The 23,631-nt window shown below is 43.7% G+C and overlaps 1 protein-coding gene across 2 annotated transcripts in view; it reads right to left on the bottom strand.

Annotated features, from left to right (window-relative positions):
* Window positions 1–3,562: 3,562 nt before the first annotated feature.
* Window positions 3,563–23,631, bottom strand: part of LOC147436188 (uncharacterized) — a 38,799-nt gene continuing 18,730 nt past the window's right edge. For both annotated transcript variants that reach the window (XM_086489082.1, XM_086489083.1), the window contains exons 4-7: window positions 5,059–5,343; window positions 4,800–4,965; window positions 4,570–4,639; window positions 3,563–4,154 (exon numbers count right to left, since the gene is read on the bottom strand). In XM_086489082.1, coding sequence (XP_086345208.1) covers window positions 3,977–4,154; window positions 4,570–4,639; window positions 4,800–4,965; window positions 5,059–5,343 — 699 coding nt within the window. In that variant the 3' untranslated portion in view covers window positions 3,563–3,976. The remainder of the gene's footprint in view (window positions 4,155–4,569; window positions 4,640–4,799; window positions 4,966–5,058; window positions 5,344–23,631) is intronic.

Raw genomic sequence — 23,631 nt, 5'->3', positions numbered from 1 at the left:
TCCACCATCAAAGTATTAAGAAATTGAAAGTAAGCAATTTTCAATATGCAAACAAACAATATTTGAATAAGGCATATTTTATTGATGTTGTCCACACATACCAATGTATTGTAATTGGTAATAGCTCGATCTATGATTAATGGATTCAATTCACCATATTTGCAGACATGTTGCATTTCAACAGATCGAGTTTGATGCACAATCCGTTTGCATTGGTTTCAAGGACATGACACCCTGGCCAAGAGATAAACATCTCAAACAGACAACCCACGTTGTCATCGCTACTCAGAATTTGTGCACATAAATTTAGATTTACTATTTGAAATTGCATTCAACCCAAAACACAAATTCCAAGCCCTAAACATAATTTTAAATTCAAACATAAAACTAAAATAGAAACGCAAATGCAAAACACAAACTCTAAAGCTACAACACAAATTCTAAATTTACAATGCAAATTTAAACTCAAATCCTAGTCCTAAAACGGCACAATCAACCTACAATGCAAACTTAAGCTCAAATCGTAGACATAAAATGCAAACGCGAGTCTACAACACAAACCTAAACTCAAAAGGCAAACATGAAATGGACAGTCAAAGCGCACTTTAAACCTACAATGCAAATTTAAACTCAAAACATTAACCTACATCACAAATTTAAACTCAAAACTTAAATCTACATCGTAAATCATAAACATGAAATGCAATGCAAACCTAAATTGTAAATCTAAAATATAAAGTGGACACTTAAAGGAACAAACTTGAAATGCAAAATGCAAACCAAAGCCCAAACATAAACCTAAAACCTAAACCTCAAACCTTAATCGCAAGCACAAACCTAAACTACAAGCAAAAATCTAAAACATAAGCATACACCGCAATATTTGCAACAAAACACATCGGAGTAGATGCTTTGAAGGAGAAAGAGAAGTTCTCTTTGGGTTGTGATTGGCATGTAAGTTTCATTGATTTACCTTGTTCTTAACATTTTTTGATCAGTTTGACCTAGTGTTTCTTTGACCATTCCTTGTCCTATTTTTGGCATGTAGATTATAAATATGGAATGCTTTGGTCACAATGAATGGCATTTTCAAGTACAGAGGATTGACGAACAAAATTCTACATTCGATAGCAACACATTTGTCAGGTTCAAACAAGAGCACTTCAAGCTCATAGAACAAGATCCCTTGTATTGACCAGCTTGATTGTTTTGGTGTGATCTCTTTTTTGTCCAAATCCACTACGTTTTTGGTGCCATGTTCACAAGTCATATATACTAAGTATCCTTTATTTACTTGGTGAGCCAAAAGTCATTTTTTTTGGCTCTTTGAGCCCACAAGTGGCCACATGGCGTAAAGAAAAAAGCAACATTCTTTTGGGTGTGCTTGACGAGGACAATTGAGACGCCGGAATAAGCGGTAGAGGAGAACCACCAGGACTGAAGGAGGAGCAAGGCGTGAGCACGCTGGACCACAGGCAGAACAAATGTGTGCAAAACAAGGAAAGCAGTGAAGGCAAGAGAGGAGAGCCTCCAACTGGGTTGAAGCAGGAGAAGGGCACTAGATTTAGGGGGAGAGTGTCGCTACTCCAAGAGGAAGAAAGAGAGGTCGCCAAGCCTCGTCACTATATGGCACGACTTTGGGTCAGAGGGGATCTAGGGCCCAAATTTGGGGGCACGAGGCGGCTTTAATCTCCGCCGTCGGATCACACAGTGAACTAGGGGTTAACTAGGGGTGAACTAGGGGTCGGTGAACTGGGGGTGAACTAAGGGTGAACTAACGGTGAACTAGGGACGCATAAACTAGAGTATGATCATGTGCCATGCCAACATGGACAGCGATGCGTGCTAGCGTGGTGGTAGGGCATTCGTGTGGCAACCGAGACGTCCCAGGTTCGATCCACATCTCGCGAGGCGGGTGAACTAGGGGGGTGAACTAGGAGTGAACTCGGGGCGCCATTTTTGCCCCGAGTTCACCCCCTAGTTCACCCCCAGTTCGCCGCGTGATCCGACAGCCGAGATCAAAGCCGCCTCGCCCCTCCCAAATTTGGGTCCTAGATCCCCCCTGGCCAGAGCTGTGCCATACAGTGACGAGGTCGTCAAGGGTTAGGGAGGAGAAGATGTTGGTAGTGCGGAAAAAATAAGTCAAGGATTGGTTATTTGTAAAAAAGTTCTAGTATTGTCACATACCCACAATCGTTATAATAGCTCTATCTTACACTATGTAAGCCAATTGAGGACCGTGTGTAAATCACCTATGTGCATAAAAGCTTGTCCATGAGTAAGGAAATCCGGGCTAAGATCGTGCACGCCATCTCACATGGAGCAATAACATTTTTCTAGATGAGGTAACGAGCATAGATGAACCGGGCATCGAGCATGGATAGAGCCCCCTTCACATTTGACTTTCCCGCCGAGGCTTTCACAATCCTTTTAGCTTAACTTTCAAGCAAGTCAACCTCAAGTCGGTTGCAAAATCTATAGAGCAAGGAGTGTTGGATTCAAGAGACTTGATTACCACTAAGAAGAAGCGTCCACTTAGAAGAGGCATTGGGTTTTCTAAGAAGCATGGCAATAATGAACACAAAGATTGAAGCAAGAGCGATAAAGGTGCAACCGCAACTCCAACTCGACAACACTGCAAGGTTCGTTACCTACATCCAATTGCCCATGCCTGTGTTTGCTTGGTGCAACACATAAATGCTACGGGGTAGGGCACGGCTTTCATTTCTTATAATTTTTGGAGACAACACAATGCCAACTCTCCACCATACTTCTATATGGGATTTCTACATGGCATGCATTGTATATTTAGCATTTTCACTTTATGTCTAACTACAAGATGAAATGTTTTAACTATTCACACTACTTTTGTGTAGCTCGACACAAATTTTGTGCTCCGGTCTAGACAATTGGACGACACCCATACACGATTATTAGGTCAACAATACAATTTCATTTTTTTTAGTCTACTGATGCTTTTTGTAGTTTTTGAGTTTGTCAATGCTTCCTTAAGTTTAGTTTAGCTACCTATTTTTCTCACTAGTACATGTTCAATCTCAATTAAATATCAAATAGAGAGACAACTCTTTTCTATAGCTGAGCAATAGAGAGAACCAATCATCATATGTACGATTCCTTTTTAAAAGTTAGCCAATGCACTTTGTACTTGTCAATCTACGTATGTCATGTTATGTGCTATAGATGTTCTATAGCAACGCCCACCAAGCAAAGACTAGTTTGATTTCTACTATATATAGTGTCATCTAATCAGATTTTATATTTAAGGGTGTAGAGTAGTTGTTCTCGAGCGTAGGAGACGAAGCGGCCATCCCTGAACAGTGAGTAATTATCACGCTGAAATCAATTTCGCACAGCACTTCATGGTCACTAGACTCAGCATCCAACATTCGGCAACCATCATCCACCTTTCAACCAGTATAAACTAGGTGAAGGTGAAGGCTGGCATGCTACAACATTTAAAATGAAAGGGAAATCAAGTAAAGTGCGTATGTAAGGCTGTGAAACATCAACAAGATTTCAATTGTTTACATGGAAAGAAAGGTCCAATCAAAGAAGGAAAAATTAGAATTTTGGAATGTCCACCCTTGAATCAGAATCGCCTTCATATTGTACATTCTTGGCACAGCATACAACTGTTTCCAGCAAACTCCTCAAATTTTGTACCTCATCAGTACTACCGCAATAGCTGATTTCTGAAACATCATCATTTAATGGCCTTTCGAAAAATAGCCAGTTTTATACAGACTTATTGATGGCTTTCCGCAGGAAAAATGCAATGTAATGGCTTGCCAAAACTTGGAAGAAATTAATGCCAAGAGCACCCGAATGGGAACTCGAGTTAAATTTTGACACTCAAGAGGTCTACTAACAGAAAACCTCTTCGCAGCTGCTGCTTCCTGAACCTCTGAAATTGCTACATGTTTTACCCAAAATATCTGACGACCGATGAGACGTACTATAATCTCTCTATATTAGCTCCTAACATTCTAAGCTTCTCATCAAATCTTTCATAGCCTCGGTCCACATGGCTTGCCCCCTCTATAATGGAAACACCCTCTGCTGCCATGCCTGCCAAAATCAAGGCTGAACCAGCTCTAAGATCGTTTGCCTTTACTCGCGTACCTGACAGATCACTGCAATAAACAAGAGCTTTAACAATTCTTATGTTGAGCAACAGTTGGGTAACTGAGAACAATTTTTTTGAAAGCACAGCGAATGTAAAACTTTTGACCAGGGCAGACAAGTAAAGCAATACTCACCTTTGCTGTCAAATGCCAGTGTCACAAAAACACGATATATAGAGGAACACACTACTTGGTTATTTGCCTTCCTCTCTTGATAGATAAAACAGAGCATCTCTATGAGCACTGACATGAACCTAAAACCCTCCCCTTCAAATATACTGTTTATCTTCATTTGAAAAAATACGACATAAGAACAATGTGTTGAAAGGCGCATGAAAGCCTGTGTGTCCCAGCCACTGACTTGATACTAACACATACGCTTGGATCTTAAAATTTGATCAGAACAAAGATCCGCAGAAGTTACCTGGTCCCTTGGATAACTGCTGTATTCCTTGATATGTTTATTTGAGCCCCAAGCTTTTTCAACTCTTCCACTAGTTCACAATCAAACACAAAGAAGATCACTTATTGCAAATGAATAAGCCCATGATAATTTTACGTTTAAAGAACAGGACAAAAGGGGAATGAAGAGGAAGGACAGGGGGGAGGGCCATCGGGGAAATGAAGAGAAAGGAGAGGGGGGAGGGCACTTACCATGGCCCATTCGCTCTTCGAACATGGTCTCCTTTATTACACTCTGTCCAGTGCAGGTTGCCAATAGGGACATAATTTGGGGTTGCAAATCTGTGGGAAAGGAAGGATAGGGACCTGTTGCCATCTCCAGATTGATTAAAGCTGGAAAGGCTGGGGAGGATCTAATCTACAAGGCAGGAGGATTTCCGAAATTCAGTTGACATGAAGAAGGTTGGAACAATACAATTTTAACAAATTAAAGTGTACTATGGAAGTTAACCTGCACAGTGTTTGCATTTAACTGATTAAATTTGCAGCCCACACTAGCCAGTTTCATCATAACTGCTGTCAGATGGCTTGATATGATAGGAGAAAGTGTTAATGATGAGCGTGTTATAGCTGCTGCAATTAGGAAAGTCCCTGCTTCTATGCGGTCAGGTATAATTGTATAATTTGCACCATGAAGTTTATCAACACCTTCAATAACAAGTGTGCTCGTGCCAGCACCCTCGATTTTAGCTCCACAGGCTATAAGAAAGTTTGCAAGATCCTTAACCTCTGGCTCCTACACACAACAGTACCAGTTAGTCTCTTCAGCCTTCAGCTTCTCTGAGCATGCACGACATTTTCAAATCTAATTACAAAAAATACACAACTGCAGTCAATTCCTGGCTGAAAGGCGAACGAGCACAAGAGGTTAAAAATAGCACAAAAATAAGGCAGTTGATAGGGCATGCACACCGCTGAAGATGGAAGACTCCGACAAGGTTTGGCACTCCATTCAAAGTCTTGTTCAAGATGAAGACCACAGTATGGTTGCTTTTCACAAAGGAATTCAAAGAGCTGTGGGGAAGATGGTGTGTTGCCTTGGGAAACCTAAACCTTCCATCAGGTTGAAGAACGGGTTTCTTGGAAGTTTGAAAACTAGCATACATTTGAGGTAGAGCTGAAACAACCAAAGCCCTTTGATGAGGCACCTGATATGGCAAGAATAAAGAGTGGAAGATGCAACTGTCAAAATAGGCAGCAGAAGATGCAATTACTCTTCGAGTTTCAGATTCCTCTCCAATGGTGGCTCGGGTATCTCCCAGGAGCAGAGTAGGGTAAGGGCTGTTTTGTGGCTGAATAACAACACGGACAAGACTCCAATCCAGTGGACACCTCTACTGCAATCTGGCCCAACTCTGATACACTAGAGAACACTTTCAATGCCACATACATATACAAGGCGACTATGGAGGAGAGATTACTGAGGTAGAAAGAGACCGGACATGATGACATCTGAGAATCAGAGAGAGAGAGATGAAATAATATATTAACGTCTTCAAAAGGCCAAAATAACCTATGAGACCAATGTGTTACAAAGTGGTCAATCTGATACCATGTCTGTGTTTTGGCATCTCAAGTGAACTGCTCAAAGTGATCCCATTATTTATTTTGGCTTTTAAGTACCAGATCACCCCTCTGAAATTTTCTCACCTTGATTCTATTGTCACGCCAATGTTTCCTCCGTTGTTGGACAACTTCTTGTTCCAACAATTGTTGATAATACAATGGGGGCAAGGTGTATGGTCACCTTAGCAAATTGCCCTACCTAGACTTTGACAAATAAGTAAAATAAATACCCTTATATCAGTCTAAACTGGGACCAAAGAAGCCGGATATAAAGATAGCTTGGTCGTGACCCGATGAAGTGGACTCGGTGTTTTCCAATGGGACGGTAAGACTCAAAGACTTGTCAAGTTTACTGTTGCCTGGAGTCTACAATGGGGCCAAAATCAAAATCAAGCTGTACTATTCCAGAACAGAGGAGCTTCCAGTTGACCCAGTATCAGATGATGAAGAAGAACCACTCGACTTGTTCTTTGTCAAGCTAGTACCAGAACCAGTGGCAACACCAACACCAGATCAGCAACTCAAGAGATACTTAACTTGGATTCCAAAAGTTCAACCAGTCCAGATCCAGATACATGCACCGCCCATGTGGGAAAAATGAATGAGGAAATCGTAAAAAGGATCTTGTCAGTAACTATGAATCGGACCAACGAATGCATGTACGCCACGTCACAGTCTGTGCACAGAAATCCAAGGCGAAAGGAGAGTGGAGCATTCATGGCGCGAATACGTATAACTATGCGAAAGGTTCACCCATCCACACTTTACGCGCATACTTCTACAAAAAACCCTTTGAGCTCACAACCGACTGCTCCATCTCTGCATACACCAACACCTTCGACAGCCACCATTCCTAAGACGCCTCAATACTATGTAACGATTATGACTATGTTACAGTATTACATCTACTCCTAGTTGCAGATACGCAAAGTGCCATGCCAAGGAGAACCCCTATGCTTGGATGGTCACGACCCTTCGCTCAAGAGACATGCCTCTTTGCCAAAAGCCACACTCCTTTGAGAACTGGTCACCCCCCTTCCCTCTATGGTTGTGACTCTTCGTCCAATGGTTGCAGCTCTTCGCCGAAAGGATGTCTTTAAGTCTAAAGTCGGGTCTCTTCACCATGAGACGTGTCTTTTCATTTGTGTCTCTTCGTCTCCTATATAAGGAGCCTATTGTACTCGGTTTTCAAGCATTCATTCAATCAATCAAACACACATTCAATCTCTTGAGTCTCAAATTGATCTTAAATAAGAAGTTTTAAGTCTTAATTATAGAATTAGCACCACTAATCCTCATAGTGGTATCAAAGCAAAAAAAAATTCCAAGACCCGAAGGTTGTTGTGCTCGCACCCTTTCCATGCATCGCTAGACTTGCCAGAAGGGCTGAAATGCTGAAATTCTGCGCTGCTGAATGCTGGGCTGATGCGTTCAAGTCCCTTGCTGCTGGCTGACACCCAATCGTTGCACCTCTTCGTTGCCACACAATCGCTAGCACCCTTTCCCACAAGGGTCACGTGCATCTGGCCTTCAGATGCATCGCTTTTTTCCCCAAGCAACAACTCGTCAAAGTCTTCACGCTGGCTGAAATTTTTGCACTGGAAACTGTAACTAAGTCAGACTTTGTAAATAATTAATTTATTTACGAGAAAAGAATTATCTAATTAGTTGTGTGCACACCAGAATAGACCTAGCAGTTCCAAGGCCTCAGGTGAGCCTAAATGCGGGCTAGAACACCTCAGAGGGACCTTAGCAGAAATTACCCTGAAGCCCTAGTGATTGGGAAATCGGGTCTTCAGAAAGGGGTAAGCAGTAGCCTCAGATTTTAGGCTCAGGAAAAATACGCGCGTCAGTACAAGCACATGAATGAGATGGGGTCCTTAGAACAGTGACCCTAAGGCTAATAAAGCTAATAAAGCCTTAGGGTAAGTTTCGTTAAATTAAATTTAACGGTCCGTGCCCGGGCGGGCGGCCGGACAAGTGTGAACAGGTAAAGGCGGTGCAGTGCCGGTGCGGCATTGCGCCGACAGACCTTTGGTGTTCTCATAAAAGAATCATTGGTAGCAGTTGTTAGTTAGTTGCACATTTTTAATTAATGAGCTAGAAGTTTTTAAAGTCAAAAGTTGAATGGTTTTTAAGTTTTTAAAGTAAGTGTGCCACTTGGCACACTTATCAATGCAAACTAACTCTCTCTCACTCTCACTCTCACCCTCTCTCTCTTCCTAGCGCCCCCTCTCCCTGATGGCTATTTAGGAGCCCCCCCTCCCCCATTTTCAGGGCTGGCAGTGCACCTACCCCCCCTAATGTGAGCGTGCTCTACGCGGTGGAGCCCTCCATTGAAGCTTGAGAGCAGCCCCTTGCGACATATGTGGTAGCCTTGTGCTCCCATTGTCAAGAACAAGGGATCTCACAGTCATAGACACCTTCTGGTGAAGTTTCATCGCGAGAAGCTGCCGTAAACGCTCTCTTAGCAGAGTGCGGCTGCTGTAATTCTCTGTTTTCAACCCCTAATCACCTCGATTAGGGCTGTTTTCAGCAAATCAGCCATAGAAATTCTCTTCTCTTTCCTTATCCTAAGTCTACACCAAGTTTGGCGCGATTCCATCGCGAAGAAGACCTCTGTTTCGGCGTAGGGGTATGCACAGGTAAGAATTTCAGGTTATGTACAGAAAATTACAGCAAGCATGTGCGTGTGCATTTTGCTTGTTTTCTCTTTTGTGTTCGATGCATGAATGAATGAGCATGAAGGCAATACATAACGGAAGATGGACTCTCCTCTGTGAGAGCTTCCGAAGAGCTGTTTTGGAAGATAGACTCTCTTTTCGAGAGCTTCCAACCAGTCTCGCAGAAGATGGGAAATCCCCTAAGCAGAAAGAAAGTGGAAACACTTTCTCAGTCAGTAGTCAGAACACAACCGAAGAAAGAATAGAGGACGGGCGTATGCCCCGTTCCTGTGCTTGTAAAGATTCTCCCTTAGTAATAAAGATATTCTCTTTATGGGGGGGGGACCAGCCAATCTTCTGGTCCCCAATGAAGTGTCAAGTTTTCTCGCTCCCTCTAATTCTCTTGAGTATTTGAAGTGCAATTAAACGTCAGTTTACGCTTCCGTATTTTTGTGACAGTGGTATCAGAGCAAGGTCCTCTCTCTCTTCCTGAAGGGATTGACGACTCTTGGCAGACTGCAGAAATGGGAGGACGCGAGATAGAGTTATCTCTCCTTCAACAGCAGGTGGAAGAGTTGCAGAAAGCTCTCTCCCATCCAGAAGTCCAAAAGATTCTCCATACTCTTGAAAAAGGGAAGGAGAAAATGCCGATGGGGTCGGGAGAAATCCCGCAGAACCCAAAGGCGCCACAACCAAGAAAAGATCCTTTGATTGGAACTTCCCGCATGCACGAGAGGCAGAAGAAATCTCCAGAACGTCATGTGCGGTTTAATCCAAAAGTTCAAGAGCAAGATCCCCCTGATTCCCCTCAGTTCTCTTTCATGAAGGATCTGGAAGACATAGTTTCTCCGAAAGACATGCTTCTCGACGATCCGTCGCAGCAAGAAGTACATTCAAGGGAAAGGACTCCTGTCCCCAAGGAGTCTAAGCATCGAAAGAAGGAGCACCATAAGAAGAAGCACCACAGGCAAAAAACATTCAAGTCGGGAGATAAAGATGTGAAATTCGACACCTACAATGGACGGCGTGATAATGACAAAGCTTTGGCTTTCATCCGCCAATTTGAAGTTACATTTGCTGAAGGGAATTTTAAAGAAAGATCCAAGCTTCGCCATGTTAGTTTGTACCTGAAAGGCACCGCCAGCAATTGGTGGTTAACCCTTATCCTGGAAGATCGCAAACCCCAAGATTGGACCGCTTTCAAGAAGGAGTTCTACGCACAGTTCCTTCCTCGAGACTATGAGGAAGAGGTAAAGAAAGAATGGGATCGACTTTCACAGTCAGAGAACGAAACTGTTCCACGCTATGTGGATAGGTTTTGGGACGTTCTCTTGAAAGTCACTCCTTTCAAGAAGATTGATGATTCGGAGAAGATGCGCAAGTTTGAAGCAGGTTTGCATGAAGCCTTGCAAAAGGCTATGAAGCTTTACCCTCGAGGTAACTTGCAGATACTTATGGAATCAGCCCGCATAGCTGATGGAATACATGACAAGGGTACTCCAAGGAAGATGGAGCAAAGCACTTACCATGCCAAGCAGAAGGCTCTCCATGAGCAACCTACCTCTTCTACTTCTTCTCAAAAGAAGAAAAGAACCGCCTCCGAAGCAGAAGCAAAGCCAAATCAGCCCAAGAAAGGGAGATATCTCTCTCCTGCTGAGTTGCGAACCTACATTAGTGAAGGAAGATGCTTCAAGTGCGGACAAGTTGGTCATATGAAGGGTGACTGTCCAACCAAACCTCCACAACCACCCTCCTCAAATGCAGTCCCAGATGTACAGGGAAATACAACCAAGGATGGAAAAGAAAGAGCTCTTCTCAAAGCATGGGGTAGTATCAACAACTAGCGGGCTCTTATTTTGTTTGACCCTGGTAGTACAGACAACTTCATCTCTACCCAGCTAGCTGACGACCTGAACTTGCAGCCCAATCGTTTTGGAGTCTCTATTCAAGCGCAATCAGCTTTCAAAGGGCAGAACTCAAACTCTACTCCAATCATAGGGAAGTTGAATCTAAAGGTCGACGACTACAAGGATCAAGAGTCTTTCTTACTAGCTTCACTTGAAGGATGCGATGTTATCTTGGGAATGCCTTGGCACTACAAGATGCATCCCATTCCTGACTATGTTCAGAAAACCTTATCTTTTGCTCATAAAGGAAAGGAGTATCTTGTACTTGCAGATGCAGGTGATTGGCGTATTCCTATCGCCAACCACATTGCCATCAAGAAAGAAATGAAAAAGTGTGTTTCAGCGTACTTAATTTTTGCAAGAGAGAGAGATGTGTCTGTTTCACAACTTTCTTCCTCTTTAGAGCAAAAAAGACTTAAGTTAATAGAAAGATATAAAGATTGTTTTGCAGATGAACTTCCAAATGAACTCCCACCTTTGCGACCTGAGGATCATACCATTGATTTGATTCCAGGAAGTTCTCCTCCAAATCAGCCCCCTTATCGAGTTAGTCTAATGCAGCAAGAGGAAATTCTCAAGCAGGTTAACGAACTTTTGGAGAAGGGCTTAATAAGGCCTAGTACTTCTCCATATTGTTCACCTGTCTTGCTAGTACAGAAAAAGGATGGCACATTCCGCATGTGCATAGACTATAGATCTCTAAACAAGATCACAATCAAGAATCGATTTCCAATCCCTCGGATTGACGACATTCTTGACAAGTTACAAGGAGCAAGTGTCTTTAGTCGTATCGACTTGAAGAGCCGTTATCGTCAAATCCGCATAGCTCCTCAGGATGTGCATAAGACTTCATTTAGAACAACCTTCGGGTTGTATGAATTCTTAGTGATGCCTTTTGGACTCACTAATGCACCAGCTACATTCAACAGAATGATGGATAGAATCTTCCACTCATATAGAAGTTTTACAGGCGTTTTCTTTGATGACGTCTTAATCTTCTCAGAGACGGAAGACGAACACTATAAGCATCTCGCCTTAGTGTTTGAAGAATTACGCAAACACAAATTATTTGTGAATGCTAAGAAGAGTGAGTTCTTTTTAAAAGAAATCCACTATTTGGGCCATATAGTATCTCACAACCAGGTGAGAATGGACCCTGAAAAGATTCAAGCAATTGTAGAATGGTCTACGCCAACTACAGTACATGATGTACGAAGTTTCCTTGGCCTCTGTTCTTATTATCGGCGTTTCATTCGAGCTTTTGCCGCGATAGCAGGTCCCCTCCATGACCTGACAAAGAAGCGGATTCCATTCCATTGGGGGTCTGGACAAAAACAAGCTTTCGAAAAGCTTAAGTATCTACTCAGTCACGGACCTGTTCTTACCGTCCCTGATCTTCGCAAACCTTTCGAGGTATACTGCGATGCATCTGGAGATTGTGTAGGAGCAGTTTTGAACCAAGAGGGTCACGCGATAGCCTATGAAAGTCGGCGCCTTAAAGATGCAGAGTTGCATGCCTCCATATACGAAAAAGAGCTAATGGTAGTAATTCATGCTCTTTCCATTTGGAAACACTATCTATTAGGAGCTGATTTTATTATCAAGACAGATCATCAAAGTCTTCCCTACTTTCTCACACAGAGAAAGTTATCAGAAAAGCAGATGAGATGGGCCAACTTTCTTTCAATGTTTCATTTTCAGATTTTACACACTTCTGGAACAAAGAATGCAGTTGCAGATGCTCTCTCCAGGCGTCCAAAGATCAATGCACTAACAACAATTTATCATGAGGAACTAGAATCTCTCAGCGAGATGTATCCTCAAGATCCAGACTTCGCCACAATTTGGGCAGATCTTCAAGCTGGTCACTCAAAGCCACCTTATTCTATCAGGGATAATACACTCTATCGTCAACAAGCAATATGCATAGCTCAGCCTTTACGACAAAAGGTGATGGATGAAGCACATAATTCTCCTTATGCCGGGCATCGGGGAATTGCTTCCACCACTAGTGCCCTCGAAAGGTATTTCTTTTGGCCAACACTCCGTGCGGACATTGAAAAACATGTACGTGAGTGTTTAGTATGCCAAAAAGTGAAATATGACAGACATAAAGTTTATGGCAAACTTCAGCCGCTCCCTGTGCCTAACACGCCATGGGAAAGTATTGCCATGGATTTTATTACGGATCTTCCTAGATCAAAGAATGGAAATGATGCAATCTGGACTATAGTAGACAGGTTCAGTAAGCAAGCACATTTTCTTCCAGTAAAAAAGACGATCCTGATCACATGGCTAGAATATTTCTAGCTCAGATTTTTAAACACCATGGATTGCCAAAGACTATTGTCAGCGATAGAGATCCCCGCATGACTAGTCTATTTTGGCAGGCATTGTTTGAAAACTTGGGAACTAAGCTTGATTTTTCATCAGCTTATCATCCTCAAACAGATGGTCAAAGCGAAATCGCTAATGCCACTGTTTTAGATCTCCTCAAGTGCTATGTTTCGGAACGACAATCCGAATGGGAACAGTACTTACCAATAGTTGAGTTTGCGTATAATAATACCATACATTCCTCAACTGGTAAAGCCCCCTTCGAAATTATTTACGGGAAGCCACTCTTACTTCCTATTATGATGACCAAAGAAAACATCTTCGCCGCAGATGAATTTGTGCGCAATATTGATATCGCCCATCAACAAGTAAAGCAAGCAATTCTTCGTACTCAAGAGCAACAGAAGAGAAAAGCAGACAAGCACAGAAGGAATCTCAATCTTGAAAAAGGACAATATGTCCTGCTTCGGTTTGAGAAAGCTAGATTGAAAAAGCGGATCGGCAAAGGGAAAGTTGTCAAACTTTCCCATAGATTCTACGGCCCTTTCAAAATTACAGATAAAGTCAATGATGTGACTTTCAGATTGGATTTGCCTTCTCACTGGCGCATCCACAATGCTTTTCATGTCAGTCTCCTCCAACCATATGTTGGACCTCCTCCAGTGGCGCCAGTACAAGAAGATCCTCCAGAAGTCGAAGAGACTGAGGAAATCCTTCAACCTGAACAGATAATACACCACTCGGAGAGACAACTAAAGTCGGGGAGTCTACATCGAAAGTATTTAGTCAAGTTCAAGAATTACACTCCTTTAGATGCAAAGTGGATGACTGAGTCCGATCTCAAGGACTACCCTGACATCTTGCACAGTTATGTTGACGCTCTACAGTTGAGGTCAACTGTTTAGAACCAAGAGGGATGTAACTAAGTCAGACTTTGTAAATAATTAATTTATTTACAAGAAAAGAATTATCTAATTAGTTGTGTGCACACCAGAATAGACCTACCAGTTCCAAGGCCTCAGGTGAGCCTAAATGCGGGCTAGAACACCTCAGAGGGACCTTAGCAGAAATTACCCTGAAGCCCTAGTGATTGGGAAATCGGGTCTTCAGAAAGGGGTAAGCAGTAGCCTCAGATTTTAGGCTCAAGAAAAATACGCGCGTCAGTACAAGCACATGAATGAGATGGGGTCCTTAGAACAGTGACCCTAAGGCTAATAAAGCTAATAAAGCCTTAAGGTAAGTTTCGTTAAATTAAATTTAACGGTCCGTGCCCGGGCGGGCAGCCAGACAAGTGTAAACAGGTAAAGGCGGTGCAGTGCCGGTGCGGCATTGGGCCGACAGACCTTTGGTGTTCTCATAAAAGAATCATTGGTAGCAGTTGTTAGTTAGTTGCACATTTTTAATTAATGAGCTAGAAGTTTTTAAAGTCAAAAGTTGAATGGTTTTTAAGTTTTTAAAGTAAGTGTGCCAAGTGGCACACTTACCAATGCAAACTAACTCTCTCTCACTCTCACTCTCACCCTCTCTCTCTTCCTAGCGCCCCCTCTCCCTGATGGCTATTTAGGAGCCCCCCCTCCCCCATTTTCAGGGCTGGCAGTGCACCTACCCCCCCTAATGTGAGCGTGCTCTACGCGGTGGAGCCCTCCATTGAAGCTTGAGAGCAGCCCCTTGCGACATATGTGGTAGCCTTGTGCTCCCATTGTCAAGAACAAGGGATCTCACAGTCATAGACACCTTCTGGTGAAGTTTCATCGCGAGAAGCTGCCGTAGACGCTCTCTTAGCAGAGTGCGGCTGCTGTAATTCTCTGTTTTCAGCCCCTAATCACCTCGATTAGGGCTGTTTTCAGCAAATCAGCCATAGAAATTCTCTTCTCTTTCCTTATCCTAAGTCTACACCAAGTTTGGCGCGATTCCATCGCGAAGAAGACCTCTGTTTCGGCGTAGGGGTGTGCACAGGTAAGAATTTCAGGTTATGTACAGAAAATTACAGCAAGCATGTGCGTGTGCATTTTGCTTGTTTTCTCTTTTGTGTTCGATGCATGAATGAATGAGCATGAAGGCAATACATAACGGAAGATGGACTCTCCTCTGTGAGAGCTTCCGAAGAGCTGTTTTGGAAGATAGACTCTCTTTTCGAGAGCTTCCAACCAGTCTCGCAGAAGATGGGAAATCCCCTAAGCAAAAAGAAAGTGGAAACACTTTCTCAGTCAGTAGTCAGAACAGAACCGAAGAAAGAATAGAGGACGGGCGTATGCCCCGTTCCTGTGCTTGTAAAGATTCTCCCTTAGTAATAAAGATATTCTCTTTATGGGGGGGGACCAGCCCATCTTCTGGTCCCCAATGAAGTGTCAAGTTTTCTCGCTCCCTCTAATTCTCTTGAGTATTTGAAGTGCAATTAAACGTCAGTTTACGCTTCCGTATTTTTGTGACAGAAACTTTGTATGCCGGAGTGGTTTTTTTTTTACGCTGATGGAAGCTCACTTGCATTTAAATTATTAAAGTGGCTACAAACCTTAGCCGGCCTTCCCACAAATTAACCCCAAATTTAAAGCCAATGTGAATAATTTTTAACCCCCATGTGACAGTAACCCTTCAAGTAAACTTATAAAAAAAGTGCCAAAAACGCCAACGATACACCATTTTATTCGAAGGTTCTCCTACGGCTTCTCCTCCCAATGCTGACCTGGCGTGCACACTCTGCGCGCATTTATAACTCGCCGACGAGAGCAGTTGAATAACCTGTCAGAAAAATAAAGTGAAAAATTTCCCGGAAAAAATCTTGCCCCCGACAATTTCACTCCACATGCATTGATTGTGATTCCGGATTCTCCTGCTCAAAGCCGGACATAATAATTACTCCTGATTCCCCCAACTCCAAAGCACAAACTTATTCCGAAAGGACTTTCCGTTCTCAGAGCACCCATCCCAGAATCTGTTCTCGAACCAGAAACCTGCACCTATTCGAGTTCCCTTTGAGGTGTAACCATGCCGAATTCTCAGGACGGAGGTGGTCAATCTGACGATGCCCTTACTCTTATCAAGGAGCAAATGGCCACACTTTCCACAAGCCTCGCCTCACTTCACAATCGTTTGGATCATACGCAGACACAAAACAATTCTCGGAGTCGCCCTACGACTTCTCGAACAACTAATGCTGCTTCTCCACCACCTTCTTCCAAAGCTTCAATGGATGAACAAAACGAACCAGATCCAACAGATGAGGTAGACGAACTTCAATTGCTTTATAAAAATTTTAATGTTGCACAGAAGACTGGATGTTAAACTGCCTGAGCCGTATAATGGCCACCGCGACAAGCGCGTGCTAAACCAATGGCTGTTCAAAATGGAGGTTCACTTATCAAACACAAATTTGGTCAAGAGTAAAAATGTTGCACTTGCTAGTTCTCTATTCAAAGACACAGCATTTCTTTAGTAGCAACGACGGGTTGCCGATGTTAAACACACACCTTCTTGGGATAAATTCTGGCATGCTATTCGCAAAGCATTCGAACCTGCCAATGCGGATTTTCATGTCCGGTCCTGTCTTCGCCACCTGAGCCAGATAGGTTCCTTGGCCGCGTACATCACAGAGTTCCAAAGGGAACTCTCGAGATAGAGACACTTAGTCCCTCTGATAAACTTCACAGTTTTATCGACGGACTCGAACCCAACCTGAAGGACGATGTGCACGAATACAACCCTACCATCTTGGATGTTGCAGTTGCCTATGTGAAGCGTCTTGGCGATAATCGGCGCCCTACTCGGAATTTTCTCCGTAGTGACAGATCTTCAAACAGCGCTCGCTTTTCACAACGCGATCGCACAGAAATCTTTAGCCAAAGTCAACAGCATCAATCTCAGTTCAAAAAGCAAGCCACAGCACCTTATTCAACTTCAAGGTTCTATTCTCAAGATCGAGAATCTCCTAGCAGATCTCCTTCAAATGCTCCACTTGATCGTGGTAAAGGACATGATCTTTCTCAAGATCGGCGTTCTAATACTCAGCAAGGCTCTTCGTCAAATGCATCTTCGACTTCAAAGAAGGATGACTTATGTCCAATTTGCGGTGGTGACCATAGATGGTATCAATGTCCAAAGAGGCCAACACTGTAGAGTACAGCGGAAGTGAATGTTGAACTTTGCTCAAGGGTTCTTTTAACTTACGGAAGGGAGAGCCTTCCGTTCCTTTAGTGAGAGAGTACAAATGATCACAAACAAAGTGGAAAGACACTGTGAATGAAGGTGTTGAGACTGAGAGAAGAGAAAGAAGAATGACACCAAAATGTTGTCAAACCCTCCTCCAAGGGCCCCTCTCTCGATGGCGAGAGAAGTCTTTGCTATTGATTGCACAAATCTCTACAATGGCCTAAATGCAATGGTCTTGCCAACGATGTCGACAACGATGATGACGACGACGAGACGGGCTGAAAACTGAAAACGCTAGGGCTGAATTCTGCGAATCTGTTATCTGCTGAATTCTGACTCTTATGTCGGTGACGACGACGATGCGACGATGACGCGCTAAAAACGCAAATGCTGAAATCTGCGAATAGCAGGCTGAATCTGCAAACGCTGGCTGATCTGACCGTGCGGCGAGGATCTGCTGCGGGAAGGTGAGGTCTGCGAGGTTTGGGAGATGCGGTGCGGGGTCGGACTGCTGAAAACTGAAAACGCTGATGCAAAAATGGCCTGTCGCCAAGGAACTGCAAACGCTAGGGCTGATCTGCCGTTCCAAAAACGCTAGGGCTGATGAGGCATCTGCTCCGAAAACGCTATGGAATATACTGTCGCCAGGCTGACCTGCAACTTGCAAAACGCTGGGCTTGTTCTGCAGTTGATGCAAAACGCTGGCTGGTCTTTGGTGGCTGAAAACGCTAGGTTCCCTTGTTGTTCTTGCTGAGAAGGTGCACTGCCAGATGCTATCTGTTGTCTCTTCTGCCAGAAAGTGTAAGCGCTAGTTTTTTTATATATATCAGTAGCCAAATTGCCCTACCCAGTTTCCCAACAAAGTCACTTAATAATAATAAGTGAAAAATGGCTAAAATAGGGAAAATGGGTTCTATGCACTGTAAAATGCTTCTGATGGGTATTGACTATGATCTGATGATCATGCTATGTGCAACCAGAGGAAATGCAACTACTCCAAGTGTCTGGACATGCACGGTCTACGAACAGACTCACAAAGGTGCCAGAACACTTCCTAAGCTGAACTGAACCCTTGTCATGAAGTAGCTTGTCCATATGCACATAGGGTGTTAGGTGCAGCGGAATGAATGTTTGCACTTTGCTCAAGATGAGTGCTCTGAACTGTGCTCAAGGTTCCTTTTAGTTCTTATGGAAGGGAGAGCCTTCCGTTCTTAATGGAAAGTGCTATGATCACAAACAAAGTGAATGGACACTGTGCGTGCAAGTGTATGAGACTGACAGATAGAGAGAGAAGAGAGATACGACACCAGAGACGTTGTAAAACCCTCCTCCAAAGACCCCACTCTCGTCGACGAGAGTGGTCTACTTATGATTGCACAAAGTCGTACAATGCAGATGCAATGGACTGATGCAACTTGGACTATGCCGATGACGACGACGGTGATGACGACGACGACTTGGGGCTGAAATCTGAGATCTTCTAACTGCTGAATTTCGGGACTGTTTCGGTGGCTGAAAATGACTGTTTTGGCTGCGTTTTCTTGGGCTAAAGATGGGGGAACTTCTGCAACCAATCTGGGATGTATCTGCTACCTTGCTAAAGGCTGAAACCTGCGTTTTTAACTGCTGAAAATTCTGTGTTTTTAGGGTTGATATCGCTGGCTGAAAACGCTGAAAGCTTGCAGATGTTTGCTAGCGTTTTTGGCTGAAATCGCTACTACTCTGCTGACGTTGAAAAACGCTAATGATCTGCAAGAGCTTGCTGGCGTTTTTGGCTGAAAACGCTGAGAATAGCAGAGGCTGCTAGCGTTAGTAAAACGCTGCAATGGCTGAGGTAATGCTGGCGATAATCTGCAACAATGCTACACAACTGCGGTGATGGCGATGGTCTGCAAATGAGGAAACGCCGAGCATCTGGGAAATTGCCCGGCGAGGATGGGGATCCAAAAACGCTGGAGGTGCTGGGGGGTACTGCTGAGAAGTTGCCTGTTGAGCGGGAAGCTCCTGCTGCCTCTTCTGCCATTTAGTGCTAACTTGGGTTTGCTTATATATTAACTTAGCAAAATTGTCGTACCTACTTTTGTTGGGGAGTCACTTAAAAATAATAAGTGAAAATACCAAAAATAGGGAAAATAGGCTAAATGAACTGGAAAATTCCCCTAACTGAATCTGACGGATTCTGAAGGGAATACTGATGATCATGCTGTGTGCAACCGGAGGATATGCATCTACACCGAAGTGACTAGGCATACACGGTCTACGAATAGACTCACAAAAGTGCCAAATCACTTCTAATCTAGACTGACTGAACTGACTGAACCCTGATCATGCTGTAGCTTGTCCACGAACACATAGGGTTGGATGTGTCACGTGATATCCCGTCCTTTTCAAAGTGAGGTACTGGTACCGAACTGTATGGCGTCGAGGGAGATCGCCAATAGCATCCGGAATCCTGGAAGGGACTCTTCGCCGGCCCACTCTGATGTGTGGGTCGTGCGGTACTTGAACTTCATAAAGGTTTGCAATGCCTTCTTCTTTGGGCCGCGCCGAAAGCGACACAAAGTCTTCTGTGGCTCCTTCGATGCTTCAACTTCGTCGAGTATCCTACTTCTTTCGTCTTCAAGAATCTCCATGGCTGAAAATTCCTGGCATGCGATCGAATCTTTTCTGTTTGATCGAAATCAATCAACGGTGGCAAATCACAATGGAAATGTCCATGTTTGGTGCTCATACTATCATGTGTTCGTTCGGAAACTGTGTCATGCCAAGGAAGAGACATGGAATGTGACTTCCTTACATACATACTTTTCAGCTTTTCATGAAAAATTCGCATACCTTCGTGCTCATCCATGAGAGAAACGTGCTCAACATACAATATGTCATGCCTAGGGAAAGGGATCACATAACGATGTTGACTAAAATATGGGAAACGATCACGAATGAAACACTCGAACAATGCGTGCGTATCAATCATGCGAACACATAATACTTCCTGTGAGGGTTCTTTGGACCTAGGTTCGAGAGCCAAGATCGATTCTTCCTGAATGATCGAATCGTCCTGTGGGGGTTCTTTGGACCTCGACTCGAAAGCCAAGATCGGTTCTTCGTGATTGATCGAATCTACAACGAGGTTAGCTTCTCTAGAAAAAGCATCCACTAACACATCATCCTTGTGAACAATCACATCATCTTCATGCAACTCATCATGCTTGTGAGAAATCACATCTTGATCATGCAAATCATCATGCTTGTCATTGGCATCTAAATCATCATGCTTAGCAATATCATTCAAATCATCATGCTTATCTTTGTCATCCAAATGCTTGTCATTCAAATTATCATCATGCTTCACACAATCATGCAAATCCTGTGTGTCATGCTTGGGAGAAGAAGAGACTGAGAGAGTCTCCTTTCCCCAAATCTCTTGCATCTGTGCCTGAACTTGAGAAAAGAGTCGCCAGAACTCTTTGTTGTGTCAATCGCTCTGTTCTTTGAGGGCTTTGTTCTTAAGATCAAATTCTGCTTGTCTTGCTTTGTTCTCTCGATTAAATTCTGCTTCTCTTTCTTGGTCCAACTCTTCCATAGGAGTTAGCGCAATCCTTGTCATAGATGGAAAAGGGGAAGGATCGAAAAAACATCTTGGTGGGGAAAATTCTTCTTCGCCTCTCTCATGCTCATCACCTCCAAGCGAAGTATCCATTCCGCTTCGAGTGATGACCATTCTGCAATCATGGGTTCTTGTGGGTTCTTGTGGTCTTTGGTTCTTAAGTTCACGAGGAACTTGGGCTCTTGCGGGTCTTGGTTCTTGGGATTCTTGAGTTCTTGAGGGCTTCTTTCGCTTGCAAACCGCGTTTGAGAAGGATCTTCTCTTCACCCGAGTTCTACTCCTTTCTGCGGGCGCACCCCTTGGCGGCCTTGCGCTCACACCAAGGTTGCTTTTTCCCACCTCACGTGATTGGCCAGCCGCTAAGTGCACGGTCCGCTCTCAATGAGTGAAAAGAGACACAAGGGGAGGCTGGACAAGCCCTTCTTTCTTGGGATTCCTGTCACTCTTCAACAAAACACGATTAGGAATCGACACGCCCAAGCAAACTTGGGTTCGTGCGACCTCAACAAGCAAAAAAAATTCTTGTGGTTCTTGTGGTTCTTTCCTTGAGTGATACAGAACACTGCCAAAGCTCTGGTACCAATGTTATGTGCAGTGGAATGATTGTTTGCGCTTCGCTCAAGATGAGTGCTCCGAACTGTGCTCAAGGTTTCTTTTAGTTCTTATGGAAGGAAGAGCCTTCCGTTCTTAATGAAAAGTGCTATGATCACAAACAAAGTGAATGGACACTGTGCGTGCAAGTGTGTGAGACTGAGAGATAGAGAGAGAGGAGAGATACGACACCAGAGACGTTGTAAAACCCTCCTCCGAAGGCCCCACTCTCGTCGGCGAGAGTGGTCTCCTTATGATTGCACAAAGTCGTACAATGTGGATGCAATGGACTGATGCAACTTGGACTATGCCGATGACGACGACGGTGATGACGACGACAACTTAGGGCTGAAATCTGAGATCTTCTAACTGCTGAATTTCGGGACTGTTTCGGTGGCTGAAAATGACTGTTTTGGCTGCGTTTTCTTGGGCTAAACATGGGGGAGCTTCTGCAACCAATCTGGGATGTATCTGCTACCTTGCTAAAGGCTGAAACCTGCGTTTTTAACTGCTGAAAATTCTGTGTTTTTAGGGTTGATATCGCTGGCTGAAAACGCTGAAAGCTTGCAGATGTTTGCTGGCGCTTTTGGCTGAAATCGCTACTGCTCTGCTGAGGTTGAAAAACGCTAATGATCTGCAAGAGCTTGCTGGCGTTTTTGGCTGAAAACGCTGAGAATAGCAGAGGCTGCTAGCGTTAGTAAAATGCTGCAATGGCTGAGGTAATGCTGGCGATAATCTGCAACAATGCTACACAACTGCGGTGATGGCGATGGTCTACAAATGAGGAAACGCCAAGGATCTGGGAAATTGCCCGGCGAGGATAGGGATCCAAAAACGTTGGGGGTGTTTGGGGATACTGCTGAGAAGTTGCCTGTTGAGCGGGAAGCTCCTGCTGCCTCTTCTGCCATTTAGTGCTAACTTGGGTTTGCTTATATATTAACTTAGCAAAATTGCCCTACCTACTTTTGTTGGGGAGTCACTTAAAAATAATAAGTGAAAATACCAAAAATAGGGAAAATAGGCTAAATGCATTGGAAAATTCCCCTGACTGAATCTGATGGATTCTGAAGGGAATACTGATGATCATGCTGTGTGCAACCGGAGGATATGCATCTACACCAAGTGATTGGGCACGCACGGTCTACGAATAGACTCACAAAAGTGCCAGATCACTTCTAATCTAGACTGATTGGACTGACTGAACCCTGATCATGTTGTAGCTTGTCCACAGACACAGGGTTGGATGTCACGTGACATAGGGTTAAATGTGCACATGACATCCCTCCTTTTTAAAGTGAGGTACTGGTACCGAACTGGATGGCATCGAGGGAAATCGCCAACAGTCTCTGGAATCCTGTGAAGGACTCGTCGCCGGCCCACTCTGATGTGTGGGTCGTGCGATACTTGAACTTCATAAAGGTCTGCAACGCTTGCTTCTTTGGGCCGCGTCAAAAGCGACACAAAGTCATCTGAGGCTACTTTAATGGTCCAATTGCGTCTATAGTCGTGGATCTACCTTCTTCAAGAATCTCTGAGGATAAAAATTCATAAAACCACTTCCAACACAAAAACATGAACATACCCATTTCATCTAAAGTGACTAGAAAATTTCTAGTCTTCTTTAAAGACTGTGCATGCAATGTAGATGAACAAAGAGACGGAGTGTCAAACCTTTCATCAAACACACGCAAACAATGGAATCGGAACTTGTCTTTTTAATCTAAATCTATCAACTGTGGCAAATCACAATGGACATGCCGATGCTTGATGCTCAATCCTTCTTGTGCTCCTTCTGATACTGTGTCATGCCAAGGAAGAGACATGGAATGTGAATTCCTTGAATGCAAACATTTCATCTTTTCATGATACATCCGTGCTCGTTCATGAGTGAATCGTGTTCATCGTACCATATGTCATGCCTATGAAAAGGGATCACATAAGGATGGTGACTAAAATACAGGAAACCATCACAAATGAAACACTGATACAATACGTGCTGACTAATCATGCGCACACATAATACTTCCAATAGGGGTTCTTGGGACCTCGACTCGAGAGCCAAGGTCGGTTCTTCGTGATTGATCGAATCTTTCAATGAGGTTAGCTTCACTAGACAAAGTATCAACTAAACCATCATCCTTGTTGAATAATCACATCTTGATCATGCAAATCATCATGCTTATCATTATCATGCAAATCATGTGTGT

This window comes from Adiantum capillus-veneris, chromosome 18 (assembly GCF_014529385.1).
Source record: "Adiantum capillus-veneris isolate H3 chromosome 18, ASM1452938v2, whole genome shotgun sequence".
NCBI lineage: Eukaryota > Viridiplantae > Streptophyta > Polypodiopsida > Polypodiales > Pteridaceae > Adiantum > Adiantum capillus-veneris.
This window is presented reverse-complemented; position numbering and strand designations above follow the sequence as displayed.